We start from the raw sequence: 16,192 nt of genomic DNA on the forward strand, positions 1-16,192 counted from the left end.
ATACCCTTTCTTCCAGAAAATGGCTGAACGTGATCTGGGCAGTGGAGTTCCAGAAATTTCTTTTTTTTTTTTTTTTTTTTAAAGATTTTATTTATTTATGTGACAGAGAGAGACAGCCAGCGAGAGAGGGAACACAAGCAGGGGGAGAGGGAGAGGAAGAAGCAGGCTCCCAGCCGAGGAGCCTGATGTGGGACTCGATCCCGAAACGCCAGGATCACGCCCTGAGCCGAAGGCAGACGCTTAACGACTGCGCTACCCAGGCGCCCTCCAGAAATTTCTGACCAGACTATACAAGTCCTTCTAACAAGCCTATACAAGACAGAGGAGACTATATTCTCTCTTGAACAACATTTGGGGGCTTTCTTGTAAAAACTGCTCACAAAGTCAGCCAGGAAAAAGAATATCATTCCTATGAACTAGGTGCTTTGTTCCTCAAAACGGGTCCTGGCCCGGAATACTTGGCAGCAAGCCACCAGTAACCATCCCCAGTCAGCAAGAGACACCACCAGCCAGAAGTAAGCTGTGCTAACTATTCCCTCTACACTTGCTTGTCATTTTCTCAGGAAGGTCAGTTAGAAGATTTGAGAGCAGATGGGTAATGCTCTTGATAGCTCCTGGGTGCTGCCTTAGGCCTTGATTTATATGGAATTGTCAACGCATAAACCAACCCGAGGCAATGACCCTCCCTTCAGACAGCTGCAGCAACTCTTCCAAGCACAGCTGACAAGCTCTGAATGGCAGAACCAGCTCCTCTGACGTCTAGAACATCTGGTTCCCTTAAGAAGTGAAACGAAATACTGGTCCCCCAATGTGTTTTTATGAGGCTTGCAAAATGGTCAGAAAAGAGATACTAGTTCGAAAAGGAAAGAGGGAAAGAACATTATGAGGCTATCCCACAGAATTAGAGATTATTCTTATAAATATTCCCCAAGATAAATTCTTTCTACATTTTTTTCAAACAAAACTCATAGTAATCTGATTTAATTCACAAAGGCAGAACAAAGGCTAGCCACAGAAAACTATTCAGATGAGTAAATGCATTAGAGAGCAGAACAGAGCACGAACATTTATCAGGAAATCAGAAACTTGGTGGTTATGTCACTCCCACACCTGGGCATTTCACCAGTGCTGCTCGGTGACAACACAGACATTGTGGCTGGGCTCCCCGAAGAGAGAGCTCTAGCAGAAGAAGGCGCCTGAGCCACAGAGCAACTGTTTTGTTCCGCTCAGCATGTACCAGGGCAAGATCTGATCTGAGGAGCCCTGTGTGAGGCTTTTCAGCAAGAGCGCAGGCTGGAGGTAGAGGGTGGCCGCTGCCTCTGAAGCCAACTATTCCACTCCCCGGGAAGTCTGACTTTGGACATCTAGACCCTCAGCTCGCCCAGTGTGCACTCCCTGCTGGCTTCCCTGGAGAAGGCTGGTCCTGCCTAACCCCTGCAACGCTTGGGCCTGGGCAGGAAGGCAAAGGGCCCCACTCCTCCTCCTGTTGGGCGAGAGGAGGGCGGCAGGGGACTCTGCCTCTGTCACTCACCTGCTGTAGAGGGTGGAGTTGGTGACGATGGGGATGTGAGAGGTGAGCTGGCCCCAGATCCTGCTAAGAGAAAACACAGAGAAACCCTCCTGGGAACCAAAGACGGACATTTGGAATCTGGCCTGAGCGGGGGACTCACCATTGTCTGAGACTCTGCACTTGGCTGAGTGGGTGGGCCTTCTGGTAAAAGGTGAGGAAGGACAGAGAATTCAGAGACTGGACCCCGTGACCACAGACTTCCACTGCAGTGCAGGGTACGCTTCGTCCCCAGGCCACTAAGGGCCCCCTGCCACCCCCCGCTCCCCACGCCCTGCCTGGTTTGAAACCAGCTCTGAGCTGTCAACAGCTTGTGCAGGTGGCTATGGTATTTCTTCCTGACCCAGCCTCTGTCCCTGCATAATGAATCACAAATGACAGTGGCCATAAACAGTACAAGGGACAGAGCCGTCCAGTGGAGGCCTCTCCAAAAGAAGCGAGAGTTCCCCACAGCGTCCACACAGCAATGCTCTCTGCAGAAATTCCATGTTATCAGCAGCTACATTCCATTAGATAGGGTCAGTCTGTTCGGTTTGTGGATCTCCCAGGCCTCTTCTCAGATGAAATCCAATGAGCACCTTTATTTCCTTTAAAACAAGGTGCATATCCTTATATTCTCAGCATCTCCCTATTGCTCAGGAGTCCCCAGAGAGTATCCTCCCGGCCTGACATGAAATCGGCCCAAAGAGCAGATGGAGGTTCCTACGTAAGCCCTCCTGTGGCAACAGGAAGCCCCCTCCCCACCACAGAGGTCCTATGGAGGGGGTGACGGAAGCTCCAGGGAGGGCTGCTATCATGCCCCTGAGAGGCCTCCAATCACCCACAGGACAGGTTGGACACAGCATGGACATTGGGCATGAGAAGAAACACCCGTATTTAACCACATCTCCCTCAAGCGGAATAGCTTTTCACTATTTGCAATATTCTCTCACCTCCCAATAAAATAGGAGAGGCATTTTACTGAAAAAGGAGGTAGAACCCAAAGCGTCCTGTCTTCCCGCTGCTTTGCAATGCTAAAGTAGATTTTTAAGGGGGAGAAGATTGCACTTGTGATTCCAGTGGGGTCTGGAGATGATCTGTCCATTTCCACCAACGGCTACTTGGCTTTCCTGAACTTCTTGAGGGCATGGCAGGATCTCAGGAGTCCATGGAATCTCATCTGGCTGCATGGGGCCCAGAGCCTTGCAGGTAGGCAGGGCCTCGGGAAAGTGGAGAACACTGAGCCAGGCTTTCTCTGCTCTATAAAGAATTAGCCGCTAGACAGAGTATCTGTCAGACACGCTGGCTGGAGACATGAGTCTCAGCCCAATGATGATGATGACTGGCCCATGTCCACTGCATCAACCGTGGGGAAAAGAGACCTCTAACCCTGGAATTACCCGCTGGCCACAGCAGCCACTATCCCTGAGGAGCCAGCCTTGGTCCTCACTGGGGCCTCCCCACCTCTCTTCCCTTCTGCGGCTGAAGTCTACAGGCAGTTGTGTCAGCACACTCCCCCCTCTTCCCGGAGTCCACGGCCTTTCCCCACAGTCCCTCTTCTGACTTCCAGCCCCACCCGCACCGCCTGCAGTCTCTGACTGCGGCTGGTCCAGGCCTCACGTCCTGTGCGCCCTGGCAGGCATCTCCTCACTGACTGTGCGGAGAAGACCTGCGAAGGCACGAGCTGTGAACACCCCCCATGTCCTCCTTTCCTTCCACTTCGAAACGCCTCTGCCTCCTCACCCAGCCCTCCTGGCTCCTGCCGCCAGGAAAAGCTGGCTGGGGTTCCTCCACGGGGAGACTGACATCTGGCTCCTGAGGCTAACCTCTTGGCCTTCTGGCCTCCCAGTCAGTCTCTCGTACATCTTCAGCTTCTCCTCTCTGCTCAGCCCTTCGTGCCTGAAAGTATATGCAGCTATCCTTCAACCTAACAAAACCTCCCCTTGCCATGGCCCTCCGGGCTAAGCCGAAGCTGCCCGGGGTAGGATGAAGCCTCCCCTTCTCTCTGTGGAACTCTACCTCACAGAGTCATAAGGTGGGGGGAAAAAAGATTCATAAGGTACATAAGGTGGAAGAACTGGAAGTCCCCAAAGGATCACTCAATCTGGCCCTGATTTCCAAAGATGGAGACATTAAGGCCCAAAGCCAGCAGGGCTGGGCAAGGGGCAGCCAGCAGTGGCAGCAAGGACTGCCAACTCAGGACGGTGCTCTGTGCTACCCCGGCCCTTCTGGAAAGATGCTCTCTCCCCCACATATCCCCCCCAACCGTTGGGTGCTTTCCTTAACCCACGTATGAGGACGCTTCCTCCCACCACATGGTGACCAGGGAAGAGGGCAGGATTCAGGGTCATTTCTGTTCAAGGAGGTTCTACTAACAAACAGGAGGCCTCGTGTTGTAAGTTGGGTTGGTTTTTCATCCATGCCTAATGCTCATCTTTGGTTGATCAAGTCTCGCCATCAGTGCAGAGGCTGGGTTACCCCATAACCTCTGAGGATTCTTCTAGTATTTGAGTCCGGTGAGCCCGTGAATGTTGTCACAATTCTTTACTAGGGGCAGGGTTCTTTTGTTCCCTACACTGCCCAGTGTCTGGCTACCAGAAGCCAGAAACTCTTGACTCCTAGTCCTGACTCTTGGGTCCAGAGGCCCACTGCAATCTATAACCAGTTACCTGAATTATTGGAGTTGCTGTATTTTGCTGAATGCTCTTCACTATTTTCAACAGCAGATCGTTTTGACTTCTTTAAAAATAAAAGAGAGATGGGGAACAGCGAAGGATAAATACACTGAAACGGAGAGTTACAATACAAGTATTTTCCAGGCACACAGTTAAACTAGCGACATACAAGGTCATATTTGGCCTCAAAACTTAATACAGTTAAGAAGCCACAAGCCACAACCAAAAAGGGGAATAAAACCAAGAATGCTGAGTTTACTATCTCAGGCCAGTCATTCTCCCCAATTACATTAGGCTGTAATCATCCCAGCAAGCCAGGAAACTATATGGTCCATTTCTCTGCTGATATTATGTGGCTCTTTTTTAGAAGCTGCAAACTAGTCATCTGGAAATAGTTTTAGCTTTCAAGGAGATACAGCACAAAATCTTGTCATTAACTAAATGTGCACTATTAACCCACAACTTTCTTCACATGTAGTCAAGAATTCACAGAGAGGGGGCGCCTGGGTGGCTCAGTCGGGTAAGCATCTGCTTTCCGCTTAGGTCATGATCTCAGGGTCCTTGGATGGAGCCTGGTGGCTTGTTCCCTGCTCAGTGGGAAGCCTGCTTCTCCTTCTCCCTCCCCCTGCTCATGGTTTCTCTCTCTCTCTCTCTCTCTCATAAATAAATAAAATCTTTAAAAAAAAAATTCACAGAGAATTCAGAGACATCAGGCTTACCTTTCGAGCTAAAATCTTTCTCTTTTTCCTTTCTTCTTCAGATCCATGGTGAGACTGAGCTCTTGTCAGTCTTCGATGCTGGTGAATCTTTAAGAGACCATAGTTCACCACAAATGTTAAGTGTATCCTACATTAATGAAAATCTCTAATATGTTTTGCCAAATCAAATTATTTTGGATGAAAATTCTGTCTTTGCTTAGCCTGTATGCCTCCAAGCTTGGGTCTGGATGTCTGGGAGAAGAGTCTGCCAGAAGATGAAGACCTTTCTCATTTCCCCTGTTCCTTCCCGCCCTTCTCTCTTCTATGGAAGACAAGCGTGGCTCCTAGCACCTTCAGAGCAAGGACCACGTGTGCCCCCCACCACTACCCTGCCTGCCCCAATCATAAAGGATGACCAGGTGTTATGGATGTGCTTGCTTCCCCGACAGGCTGAGCCCCTTGAGGGCAGGACTGTGAAGTAATCAGCTATCGCACAGCATTGATCATGGAGCCCAGTTCAGAGCAAGGATGCATGAAATGTTTATGGAATGAACAACCAGTTAAAAGTAAGTCACTGTGAATACCATGGCAAAGGATGCAAACGCTAAAAGATCAAAAGGCAATAAGGAGCTACTAACAATTTACCTGTTTCTGTTCTTCGATTAGCCTTTTTTCTATACATTCTTTGGCAATTCTCAATGCCTCTTTTAACTTCGTGGGGATCTGAAAGAAAAGAAAGTACATCCATTGAGTAAAATGGCCAGAGATTCTCTTAAAAGGTCCTGGTTTTAGTAAAGGAGCGGCTGGTTATCATGAAGGAGGGAACTGGCAATAGAATCCCTTGAATACTATCCATCCCCGACATGCTCACCTCATTACCATTTTCTAGTAATGAATATAGAATACACATAAATAAACATAATATGTTTCAAGTAATACTCAAGGGACCTCAAAATGCCAAAACAATCTTGAAAAAGAAGATCAAAATTGGAAATATCACACTTTTTGATTTCAAAATATATTACAAAACTACAGTAATCAAAATAATGTTATATTGGCATACAGACAGATGGACAGAACAACAATACAGAACAGAGAGCCCAGAAATAAGCCCTCACGTATATGGTGAAATGATAGTTGAATAGGGTGCCAAAAAGTACGTAGTAGAGAAAGGACAGTGTCTTCAATAAATGGTGCTGGGAAAACTGAATATCTACATGTGAAAGAATGAAGCTAGACCCTCACCTTATGCCATATGCAAAAATCAACTCAAAACTGGACTAAAGGCCTAAAACTATAGAACTCCTAGAACAAAACAAAAGCTTTAAAATATTGGATTTGACAACGATTTTGGATAAGACACCAAAAAGCACAGGCAAGAAAAGCAAAAACAGACAGATGAAACTTTTTAAAAACTTCTGCATATCAAAGGAAACAATCAACAGAGTAAAAAGGAACCTACGGAATGGGAGAAAATAATTGGAACTCATATATTTAATAAGGGGTTAAGAGCCAACATATATAAAGAACTCTTATAACTCAATAAAAGAAAAATAAGTAACCTGACAGAAAAATGATTTGTCGCCAAAAATAGATTATACCAGAATAAAGCTGAAAAAAAAAAAGAAAAAGATCAGAAAATCTAAGGGGGATAAAAATGGGCAAAAGGACCTGAAGAGACATTTCTCCAAAGAAGATTTACAAATGGGCAACAAGTGTATGAAAAGATTAATCAACATCTCTCATCAATAGAGGAATGTACATCAAAACCATGCTGAGATATCACCTCACACACATTAGGATGGTCCCTATTGAAAAAGCAGAAGATAACAAGTGCTGGCAAGGATGTGGAGAAAGCGGAGCCCTCGTGCACGGACGGTGGGAATGTAAAATGGTGCAGCCGCTGTGGGAGATAGCACGAAGTTCCTCGAAAGGCTAAAGATAGCAATACCACATGATCCATCAATCCCACTTCTGGGTACCTATACAAAAGAACTGAAAGCAGGGTCCCGAAGAGATATTTGCACGCTGCAACATTATTCACAATAGCCAAGAGGTGAAAAAGCTCAAACGTCCATCCACAGAAGAATAAACAAAATGTGGTATATGCGTACAGTAGAATAGTATCCAGCCTTAAAAAAAAAAAAAAGAAAAAAGAAATCCTGGGGACTCTGGGTGGCTCGGTTGGTTAAGCATCTGCCTGCAGCTCAGGTCATGATCCCAGGGTCCTGGGATCAAGTCCCACATTGGACTCCTTGCTCAGCAGGGAGCCTGCTTCTCCCGCTCTCTCTGCTCCTCTCTCCTCACTCGTACTCTCTCTCTCAAATAAAATCTTAAAAAAAAAAAAAAAGGAAATCCTGTCACATGCTGTAACACCGATGAACACAGAGGACATTACATTGAGTGGAATGAGCCAGTCACAAGAACAAATACTGTATGCCTCCACTTATATGAGATATCTGAAATAGTCACAGTCATGGAAGCAGAAAGTAGAACTGTATTTGCCAAGGGCTGGGGATGGGTTAATGGGGGGGTGTTTGATGGGTTTCGAGTTTCAGTTAGCAAGGTAAAAACGTTCTAGGGATATGTCACACAACAGATGTGAACACAGTTAACACTACTGAAGTGTACACTTAAAAATGGTTAAGAGGGTAACTTTTATGTTTTTTATCATAATTAGAATAACAAATATATACAGCTTATTGGAACACACACACACATTCAAGTAACTGGAGTATTTTATAACTTCAGAGGAATTTTCTCTGTGAAAAATTTACTTTCTGAATTTCACAAGCTTAAGCTTTTTCCTGGGGAAGACACTCATTTTTTGTTCTGTTTTTGTTTTGTTTTTTTGAGAGAGAGAGAGAGAGAGCGTGAGGGCAGGCGGGGAGAGAGAATCTTAAGCAGGCTCCAGCATAGAGCCCAGCGTGGGGCTCAATCCCACAACCCTAAGATCATGACCTGAGCTGAAATCAAGAGTCGGACACTCAACCCCAGGCGCCCCCTGCTGGAAGATGCTCTTAGAATAGCCTGGTACCCTGTATGCTTCCGAGCCTGTCATTTCTTAACTTACTAGTTTCTCAAGCCACAAGAAGGTCAGGCCTGGAAAACAGACACCTGGATCATGGTGAACTTCCTGTCTCTCTTATTCTTTTAAAAATTTAAATTAAAAAACTTTGAGTAGGTAATATGGTTCAAAATTCAAGATATGACAGAGTACATACACACTAAATAGTCTGCCAACTGGTTCTCCTTCACGTAGGCAACCAATGTCACCAGTTTCTTGTGTATCTTTCCAAAAATTAAACCTTGGTTTTTAAAATCACATTGTCATTGTTGCACAGACTCTCTGGTTCCAAGAAAGAACAAGGTCTAATAATAATTCCTGGGCTGGACTTTCAGGTTTGGGGTGAGCATATTTATTTACAAGGCGGAATGTATTTCCTGAGGAGTTTCAGTGAAGAAGAGATGGATTTAAATGTTTTTCTTTCCTACTTCAGATCCAAACAAGCTATTTTTGTCAGAACTCCTTTGAGTAGCAAAACAGGACAGAGGAAAGTGTCTTCCTCTCCTGTACGATCTTCTGACCCCACCTTGTTTTTGTTTTTCCTAAATGGAATTTCATCTTAATAGTATTACATGTTCTTTCGGAATATGGAGAGGAGGAAGAATCATCACCCTTCATTCTACTGCCCAGAACAAAACTAACCTCAAGTTCTGAGGAGAGCCAGGCCCTCCCCCTCCAGGTGCTCGTGCAGACCACCTCAGCTGACCAAGGACAATGAACAGGTGTTACTCACCAACTGTACATACTGAGTAAACATCAACTCCAAGATCAGGCCCATAGATGAGTGGACCTCAAATAGGGGTGGTTTTGCCCCCTTCTCTCTCTAGAGGACATTTCTGGAGACGTTTTTTATCATCACAATGTGTGGGGCAGAAGGGAAGGACTGCTCGCATCCAGTGGGTACAGGTCAGGATGTTGCTTAACCTCGGACAATGCACAGGAAAACCCCCATAAAAATTATTTGATCCCAAATGTCAAATGTCGTGTCTGATGGGGTGCCTGGGTGGCTCAGTTGGTTAAGCATTTGCCTTCAGCTCAGGTCATGATCCCGGGGTCCTGGGATCAAGTCCTGCATCTGGCTCCCGGCTCAGTGGGGAGCCTGCTTCTCCCTCTCCCTCTGCCTGCCGCTCCCCCTGCTTGTGCTCTCTCTCTCTGACAAATAAATAAATAAATAAAATCTTTTAAAAACACGTCATGCCTGAGAAAAGCTGCCATAGATAAATGGCTCATATTAAAAAAGCAAAGTAAGGCATCATCCTCGGTTTTTTGGGAACAGGGGCTCCAAAGCCCCTGTTTTTCCCATGATACCATGCAACACTGCTACTTCTCTGGATTTTTCCTTCCTGCCTTTCTGCTAGACACAGGTATTTTTTTACACATTGTATTTTATATCCTGCTTCTTCCCCCTTAGCCCAAATAATCGTTTTCTATGCTACTACAATGTCTTTATAAATTTTACTTTTATTAGATAAAAAACATTTTATAAACAGATATACCATAAATTATTAAACTAGTCCCTAACTGTAGAACATTTAGATTGTTTTCAAATTTTCGCTATTATAAATACAGTAACAAAACTTCCAGTTATAAAATAAATAAGCCATCTTCATGGCAGCATAGAGAATACAGTCGATATTTTAATGACTTTGTGTGGTAAGAGATGGTAACTAGACTTATTGTGGGGATCATTTTATAATGTATAAAAATATCAAATCACTTTGATGTATGCAAACTAAGACGATATTGTATGTTAACTATATGTCAATAAAAAAAATACTGTACCTTCACTTGTCTGATTAAAAAAAGCACTAACTTGACACACAGATGGCCAATAGGTAATGAGAAGGTGCTCAACATCACTAATCACGGAAATGCAAATCAAAACCACAAGAGATACCACCTAACATCTGTTACAATGGCTACTATCAAAAAGACAAGATAACAACTGTTGGCCAGGATGTGGAGAAAAAAGAAACCTTTACACTACTGGTGATGTAAACGGGGAAGGAGTATGGAGATTCCTCAAAAAATTAAAAATACCATATGATCCAGCAATTCTACTTTTGGGTATGTATCTGAAGGAAATCAAAACACTAAATCAAAAAGATATTCACTCCCATGTTCATTGCAGCATTATTTACACCAAGACATGGAAACAACCTAAGTGTCTATCAATGGATGAATGCATAAAGAAAATGGGGTATATACGATGGAATATTACTCAGCCATAAAAAAGGAAATCCTTTCATTTGCAACAACATGGATGGAACTAGAGTGTATTATGCTAAGTGAAATAAGTCAGACAGAGAAAGACAAATACCATATGATCTCACATGTCGGATCTAAGAACAAAACAAAACCTGAACTCATAGAGAACAGATTGTTCACAGAGAATAGAATGGTGGTTGCCAGGGTTGGGGTGGGGGAGGCAGATGAAATGGGTGAAGGGGGTAAAAGGCACAAACTTCCAGTTCCAAAATAAGTAAGTCATAGGGAGACAATGTACAGCATGGTGACTATTATTAATATACTGTATTGTATACCTGAAAGTTGCTAAGAAAGTAAATCTTAAAAGTTCTCACCACAAGAAGAAAAGAATTATAACTATATATAGTGATAGACATTAACTAGACTTACTGTGGTAATCATTTCACAATGTACACAAATATCGAGTCATTATGTTGCTGTGCACCTGAAACTAACATAATGTTGTATGTCAGTTCTACTTCAATAATTTTTTTAAAAGCACCAAGTTTCAAAATCAACTTCTATATGTCACAGACCAAAAAAAAAATGATATGATTTGCTTTACCTTAAACTGTGGCTTTTCAGAAGTGGTTAGTAAAACATCACTGAATAATCTGTTAAGAAAACAAACAAACAAACAAAAATCTTTCTTAAGCCAGGTGTCCTCTCAGAACAGGATCAAAACAGAGTGAGACATCTTTAGCCCATGAGGCCCCCACATCCCCCAGCCCTGGCCCAGTCTACCACTTCATGCTTATCGACAAACTCAAAGTTTACAGGCCACCCAATGTGACCACAGAAAAAGCTCAGAACCTCCCCCTGCCCCCCAGTATCAGAGGTGCTACCAGGGAGAGACTGGGTCAGCCCTGTACTGAAGGTTATTTCCCCACACTGCAGGGCAACAGTCCTCTCATGCTATAGAGTAAAATAATAAACACTTTAAAAATTAGTTTTGCAAATTATTATATTATTCTATTGTTATATTTTTATCATATTACAAATAATTTATGCGATATTTCTAAACAGAATAACCAATTTTCCCCCTTTTTTATTAAACCCCAGAAGAGGATAAAATTTATTCTAGGGGTGGTGCTGTCAGTTAAGTGTACGACTCTTGGTTTCGGCTCACATCATGATCTCAGGGTCCTGAGATTGAGCCAAGTATTAGGCTCCTCGCTCAGAGCGGAGTCTGCTTAAGATTCTCTCTCTCCCCCTGCTCTTGCTCTCTCTCTCTCTAAAATAAGTAAATAAATCTTTAAAAAATTCATTCTAGAGCTCAGTAAAATACAAATGTGTAAATAGAAACTGTTCTGATTGGAATCTAACAAGAAAATAATCTTCCTCTGAGAAGTGTTTCTTGTATTCTTTTTTTTTTTTTAAAGCAGCTTTTAGAGTATATCAATTCTCTCTTCAAAAATTATGTTACTAAAAACAACAGCATGAGGAATTGTGGACTACTCTGGCTAAGACAGTTTGGAGAATTTAAATGGTTACTTGGGCAGTGCCCACATGGCTATGTGGGAGTCTTGCGTTGAGGAGTCCCCCTTTTTAAAAAACAGAAAATACTTCACAAGTAGAAATGACAGTTAACTTTTCTCCACAGTGTTCCCTGGGCGGTTCTGGAGGTGGAGACAGAACTCTCCCCGTCAAGGGCACAGGCCCATTTACTTCCACAAAACGCATTTTAACTGAACATAGTTCACGCCTCTTCAAGTTCTTCTCAAGGCCGCAGGGTATAAAGACTTCAGTGAGGAAAACACACTGTGGATTCCCTTTGACTTGGAAGGCTGGAAGGAGAATGGAAGAGGTCTGGAACGTGGGGGCTGCAAATGCAAACCCAACTACATCAACGGGGATCCAGGCTGTTCCCTAACTACAAACGCATTTTCTTTTAAAAGTTTCTGTGAAAATTGTTTCATTTCCTTAATTGGGTCTATTCTTCCATATTCACATTGTTGTTAATGGTGGCTACTTGGGAGAGGGACACACCAGTGTCAGTCAAACTTTGAAATGTCACATCCACGGGGCAGGGTCTGGGGCGGCTCTGCAGGGTTTCTACAGAGCCTAGGACCCTCTCTAAACACATGGACCTCCTCTGAGCTCTGGCTGTGTGCATTCAAGCTAAGCCCTGCCCTGTTTCCCTACATCACTGTTTCCCGAGTACATCTGTTATACAACAAGCTGGTACAGACAACACACGGGGTGCGCCACATGGCACGTGATGCTCACAAAATACAAGCTAATCAATACTCATCACAACTAACATTCGATAAGCACTTGTTAAGTACCTGGCACTTCAACAGGAACCGTCTCATTCAATCTTCCGAACAACCCTCTCCGGTGGGGCCTATTACCATCCCCATTTCCCAGATAAGGAGCCTCCACTTCCAGATGCAGGAAACCTGCCCAAGGTCACCCAGATAGAAGTGGTGAGGCTGGGTCCACCCCCAGGTCTGTCTAACCTCAGACGCACCCTTCTTAACCACCCTGCTGCCCTCTCCAAGAACAGACAGAGGACACAGCTGGAGGGAAGACCCTGCAGCACTATTACAACAGTCTTGAACTAGTCATCACCCAGTTTAAGGGAGAATGTCTTCTGCACTCCAAGCCTCGAGCACAACGCCTGGTATGTCAGATGTGTAATCCATGTGACCCAAGGAGCAAAGGAACAAACGAGTGCACGGGAGGTCAGAAACACATTACCCTCCTCCTAGAGGGCAGAACCACCCATGGCTGAGGGCCAGCCGGTGCGCGGAAACAGGGCCATGAAGGACAGCGCTCGAGCAGGCCCTCCGTCAGAATGTCCTAAGCGGGGACGGGGGGGGGGGGACACGTGTACACGCACATGACACTAACTAACGTGGACAGCAAGAGACACACAGGAAGATGCGGACATCAGCAGTCAGACCACGGTAGCGGAGAGGTCACGATATCATGCTGTAAGTGACCCACAGCAAGCACGTCACTTCAACTCTGCCAGGACCACACCTGAGTCTCTACCATGGCACAGGCACCTGGCTCAGTGGTCTGGCGTTCTACACAGTTAGGAGGGTGACAACCAAGGCGTGTGATTGACTTACGGCATCTGTAAGAGCCGGGAGACGGTAGGCATGCCATTTTTACAGGCTTCACAAGACAGCGTAGACTCCAACACGGCCACTTGAAATGAACAGATACACATTTTAGTTCCACAGAACATGCTGGCAAATCCACTTGGTGATGAAAAGTTTGACACCACTTTGCAACAACTGTCTGCAGGCTGATCAGGACGGTGTCAAAACTCTTCACGCACAGACAGATGGCATACATGGGGAAGGGGAATGTTGGCAACACCATGTTACCGATGACTCAAAATAAATGGTTCAGAAACCACATGCTGACAGAAAGCTAAATATATTTCTAAGATAATTGGAGGAAGGATTCCAGATATCATTCATAAAAGTGTTTGCTCTCGTAAAAGAGAAGTAAACACTATACAGAAAATTCTGAACTCGAAAGACATTTTGCTGCTTGCCTGCTTTTTAATCAAAACCAGCACACAAAATGCCAACTGTTGATATCTCATCATCCAACACCCTGCATGATATAAACAAAAGCAGCCACATTTTTCCACTCACAGGTCACTGTTCAGTTTCAGCTGTCCGAACTCAACACAAAGTAGTCTCAGGGCCTGTACTCTTGAACCACCTCATTTGGCACAAAACTAGCACTTGGTGGAGGGTTAGCTTGCACACCTCCGAGGCTCGGTGGTCCAAGAGCTACCCTGCCCTCCCCTCTCGGTGCTCTAACGATGAGTTCTGAGCTGGCTGTGGAGGGGATGAAAGGCTCCTGGATGAGTCTGCATCAGTCCCTACGTCTCTCTCCCAAAGGTGCCTCCCGCCTGTCGCCCGGCCCTCCTCAGTCCCCTGAGTAATGCTGGAAGAACACCTGCATCCAATCTGCCAGGTGTCTGTACTCTAGCCTACCTTTCCTCGCTCTCGGCCTGCCAGCCTCTTATCTACCAGATGGCCGGCCCATGGCTCTTGTTCCTTGCAGGTCCCACTCCAGCCTTGATCTGGCCTTTGACACCTACCCGAGTCAAAAGGCTGGCTTCAATTTGCCTGCTCCTGGCTCCTGCTTCTATATCAGACTCGGTCTGGCCAGACCTCTCTTTACAACCTCCTGCTCCCGAAATTCGAACGCAGTTATAATACGTCTCCTGTGGTTTCAGATAGACTGACAAATGGACAAGCCGTCTGAATTTTTAGTGAAGTGAATTTAAATATATTGCTCAGACCTGATTTACTTCTAAATTGGATTTGGCTGGCTATGGAGCATGGCAACGTCCTCTGGGTCCTTCCTGGACTCTGGAAAGGGGGTGAGTAGCTCTGCAGACTACCAGGGCCCAGAAGACTCCTCCAAACCCCATACTGACCCACAGCCATAGACGGTGCAGGAGGGAAGGAATCTACAGGCACTGAATCTGGCGGTCGTCCGTAAGTCATTTCATACAGTAAGTGGCCAAAGCAGTGGACATCCACACTTTCCAATGTCTGTGGAAGACAAGAGAGCGGCAGCATGGTTATCCTTCAGTTTAGCTTTGGGAATCCCAGTGCTCCTTCCCTAAGCTTCCAGAGAAAAACATGGCCCAGGGGCAACCCCACTCATAACTGGTAGTGAAAACACAACTCCAGGGCCTTCTGCAAAAGCTCACAAGGCACTGCTCTGACCCAAGGTCTTGGTCCTACTCTCCACTATTTTCTAGTCAGTGATTCTACATCCCTCCTTGTCCCATCTACCATTTCAATGAGGCTCTTAAATATAGAGTGATGCTCTGTGGGAGAACAGAGCCAATAGGCATGGCCTATCCTGCCTGTACCTTTCACTGCTTAGTGCATATTTCTTACATGGGCAGATCATGGGTCCTGCCACAGGGATTAGTTACACCTAAAAATGAACTTGCTGTTTTCGTTACTTCTAGCAACTTACGTTGATTTTCCTGAATTGTGAGAAATAGGATCGGTAGAAGGAAGGAAGGCCCAATAAGGAATTCTCAAGGTCTAGCAGCCGGCAAGTGTCACCATCTAGCATCACATTGGAGGCGTGAAGATGCCCATAAGGGAATCCCTTGTCATGCAGAAACTTCAGTACCTATTAAAAATTATGTATAGGTTACATTCCCCCCCCCAACTCATTCAGCTATGAAACAGGTTAAACTTAGTTTTTTAAGTCAATGTATTTTGAAACAAAACCAAACAGGTCACTGAGGAGATTCCTAAAGAAAAATGCCACCTCCATCCATTTCTTTGGAAAAAGGGGGTGATGGTGAATGCTTTCCAGCTGTGAGATGCAACGCCAAGCTCCCTCATTTACAAAGAACAGAGGAGCAGCCTGCACCTGCTTGGGGTTAACAGCTCGGATGCCAAAAAGCTCAACTTCAAGCACTTTCTGATCTCAACAGGCCAGCTCTTTTCAGGCCAAAGTCTTGACCCTCCCACACAGATGAGTAAAGCTATCATGTCAAGGCATCAGCCGTTGTTCAGGAAAAGGGGTTTAACTAAAAACATCCCTAGGCCAATCTCTTCTCAGAATATATTGGGCTATTTATTAATAGGAACACATGACAGGCTCCCACAGAAAGCAGCAAACTTTTCAGCTGCCATTTAATAAACGGTGGCTCACCCAGCAAGAGAGATGCCTGGAGATACACCCATAATGACCTCATGAACTAGAGCAGTGCTAGCCAAAGGGGGTGCCCAGGACAATGTACTGCAGGCTGGAAGAAAATATGACAACTTCTCTTTCTATTTGTTTTTAATCTCCTTCTTTCCGGGATGCCTGGGTGGCTCAGTCGGTTAAGTGTCCGGCTCTCAATTTCAGCTCAGGTCTTGATCTCAGTGTCACGAGTTCAAGCCCTGTGTTGGAATCCACACGGGGCGTGGAGCCTACTTTAAAAAAAAAAATCTCCTTTTTTCCTAAC

The 16,192-nt window shown here is 45.1% G+C and overlaps 1 protein-coding gene across 8 annotated transcripts in view; it reads right to left on the reverse strand.

Annotated features, from left to right (window-relative positions):
- Window positions 1-16,192, reverse strand: part of PXK (PX domain containing serine/threonine kinase like) — an 81,453-nt gene that overhangs the window by 10,732 nt on the left and 54,529 nt on the right. For 5 of the 8 annotated variants that reach the window (XM_087866910.1, XM_087866909.1, XM_045807464.2 and 2 more), the window contains 8 exons: window positions 15,202-15,363; window positions 14,648-14,765; window positions 13,314-13,392; window positions 10,799-10,847; window positions 5,565-5,642; window positions 4,941-5,027; window positions 4,216-4,285; window positions 1,532-1,594 (listed from right to left, as the gene is read on the reverse strand). In XM_087866910.1, the coding sequence (XP_087723036.1) occupies window positions 1,532-1,594; window positions 4,216-4,285; window positions 4,941-5,027; window positions 5,565-5,642; window positions 10,799-10,847; window positions 13,314-13,392; window positions 14,648-14,765; window positions 15,202-15,363 (706 nt within the window). The remainder of the gene's footprint in view (window positions 1-1,531; window positions 1,595-4,215; window positions 4,286-4,940; window positions 5,028-5,564; window positions 5,643-10,798; window positions 10,848-13,313; window positions 13,393-14,647; window positions 14,766-15,201; window positions 15,364-16,192) is intronic. The other 3 variants (XM_045807465.2, XM_087866913.1, XM_087866914.1) reach the window with 1 other exon arrangement.

The sequence above is a fragment of the Ursus americanus genome, chromosome 14, assembly GCF_024610735.1.
Source record: "Ursus americanus isolate L20-20 chromosome 14, mUrsAme1.1.p, whole genome shotgun sequence".
Taxonomy (NCBI): Eukaryota; Metazoa; Chordata; class Mammalia; order Carnivora; family Ursidae; genus Ursus; species Ursus americanus.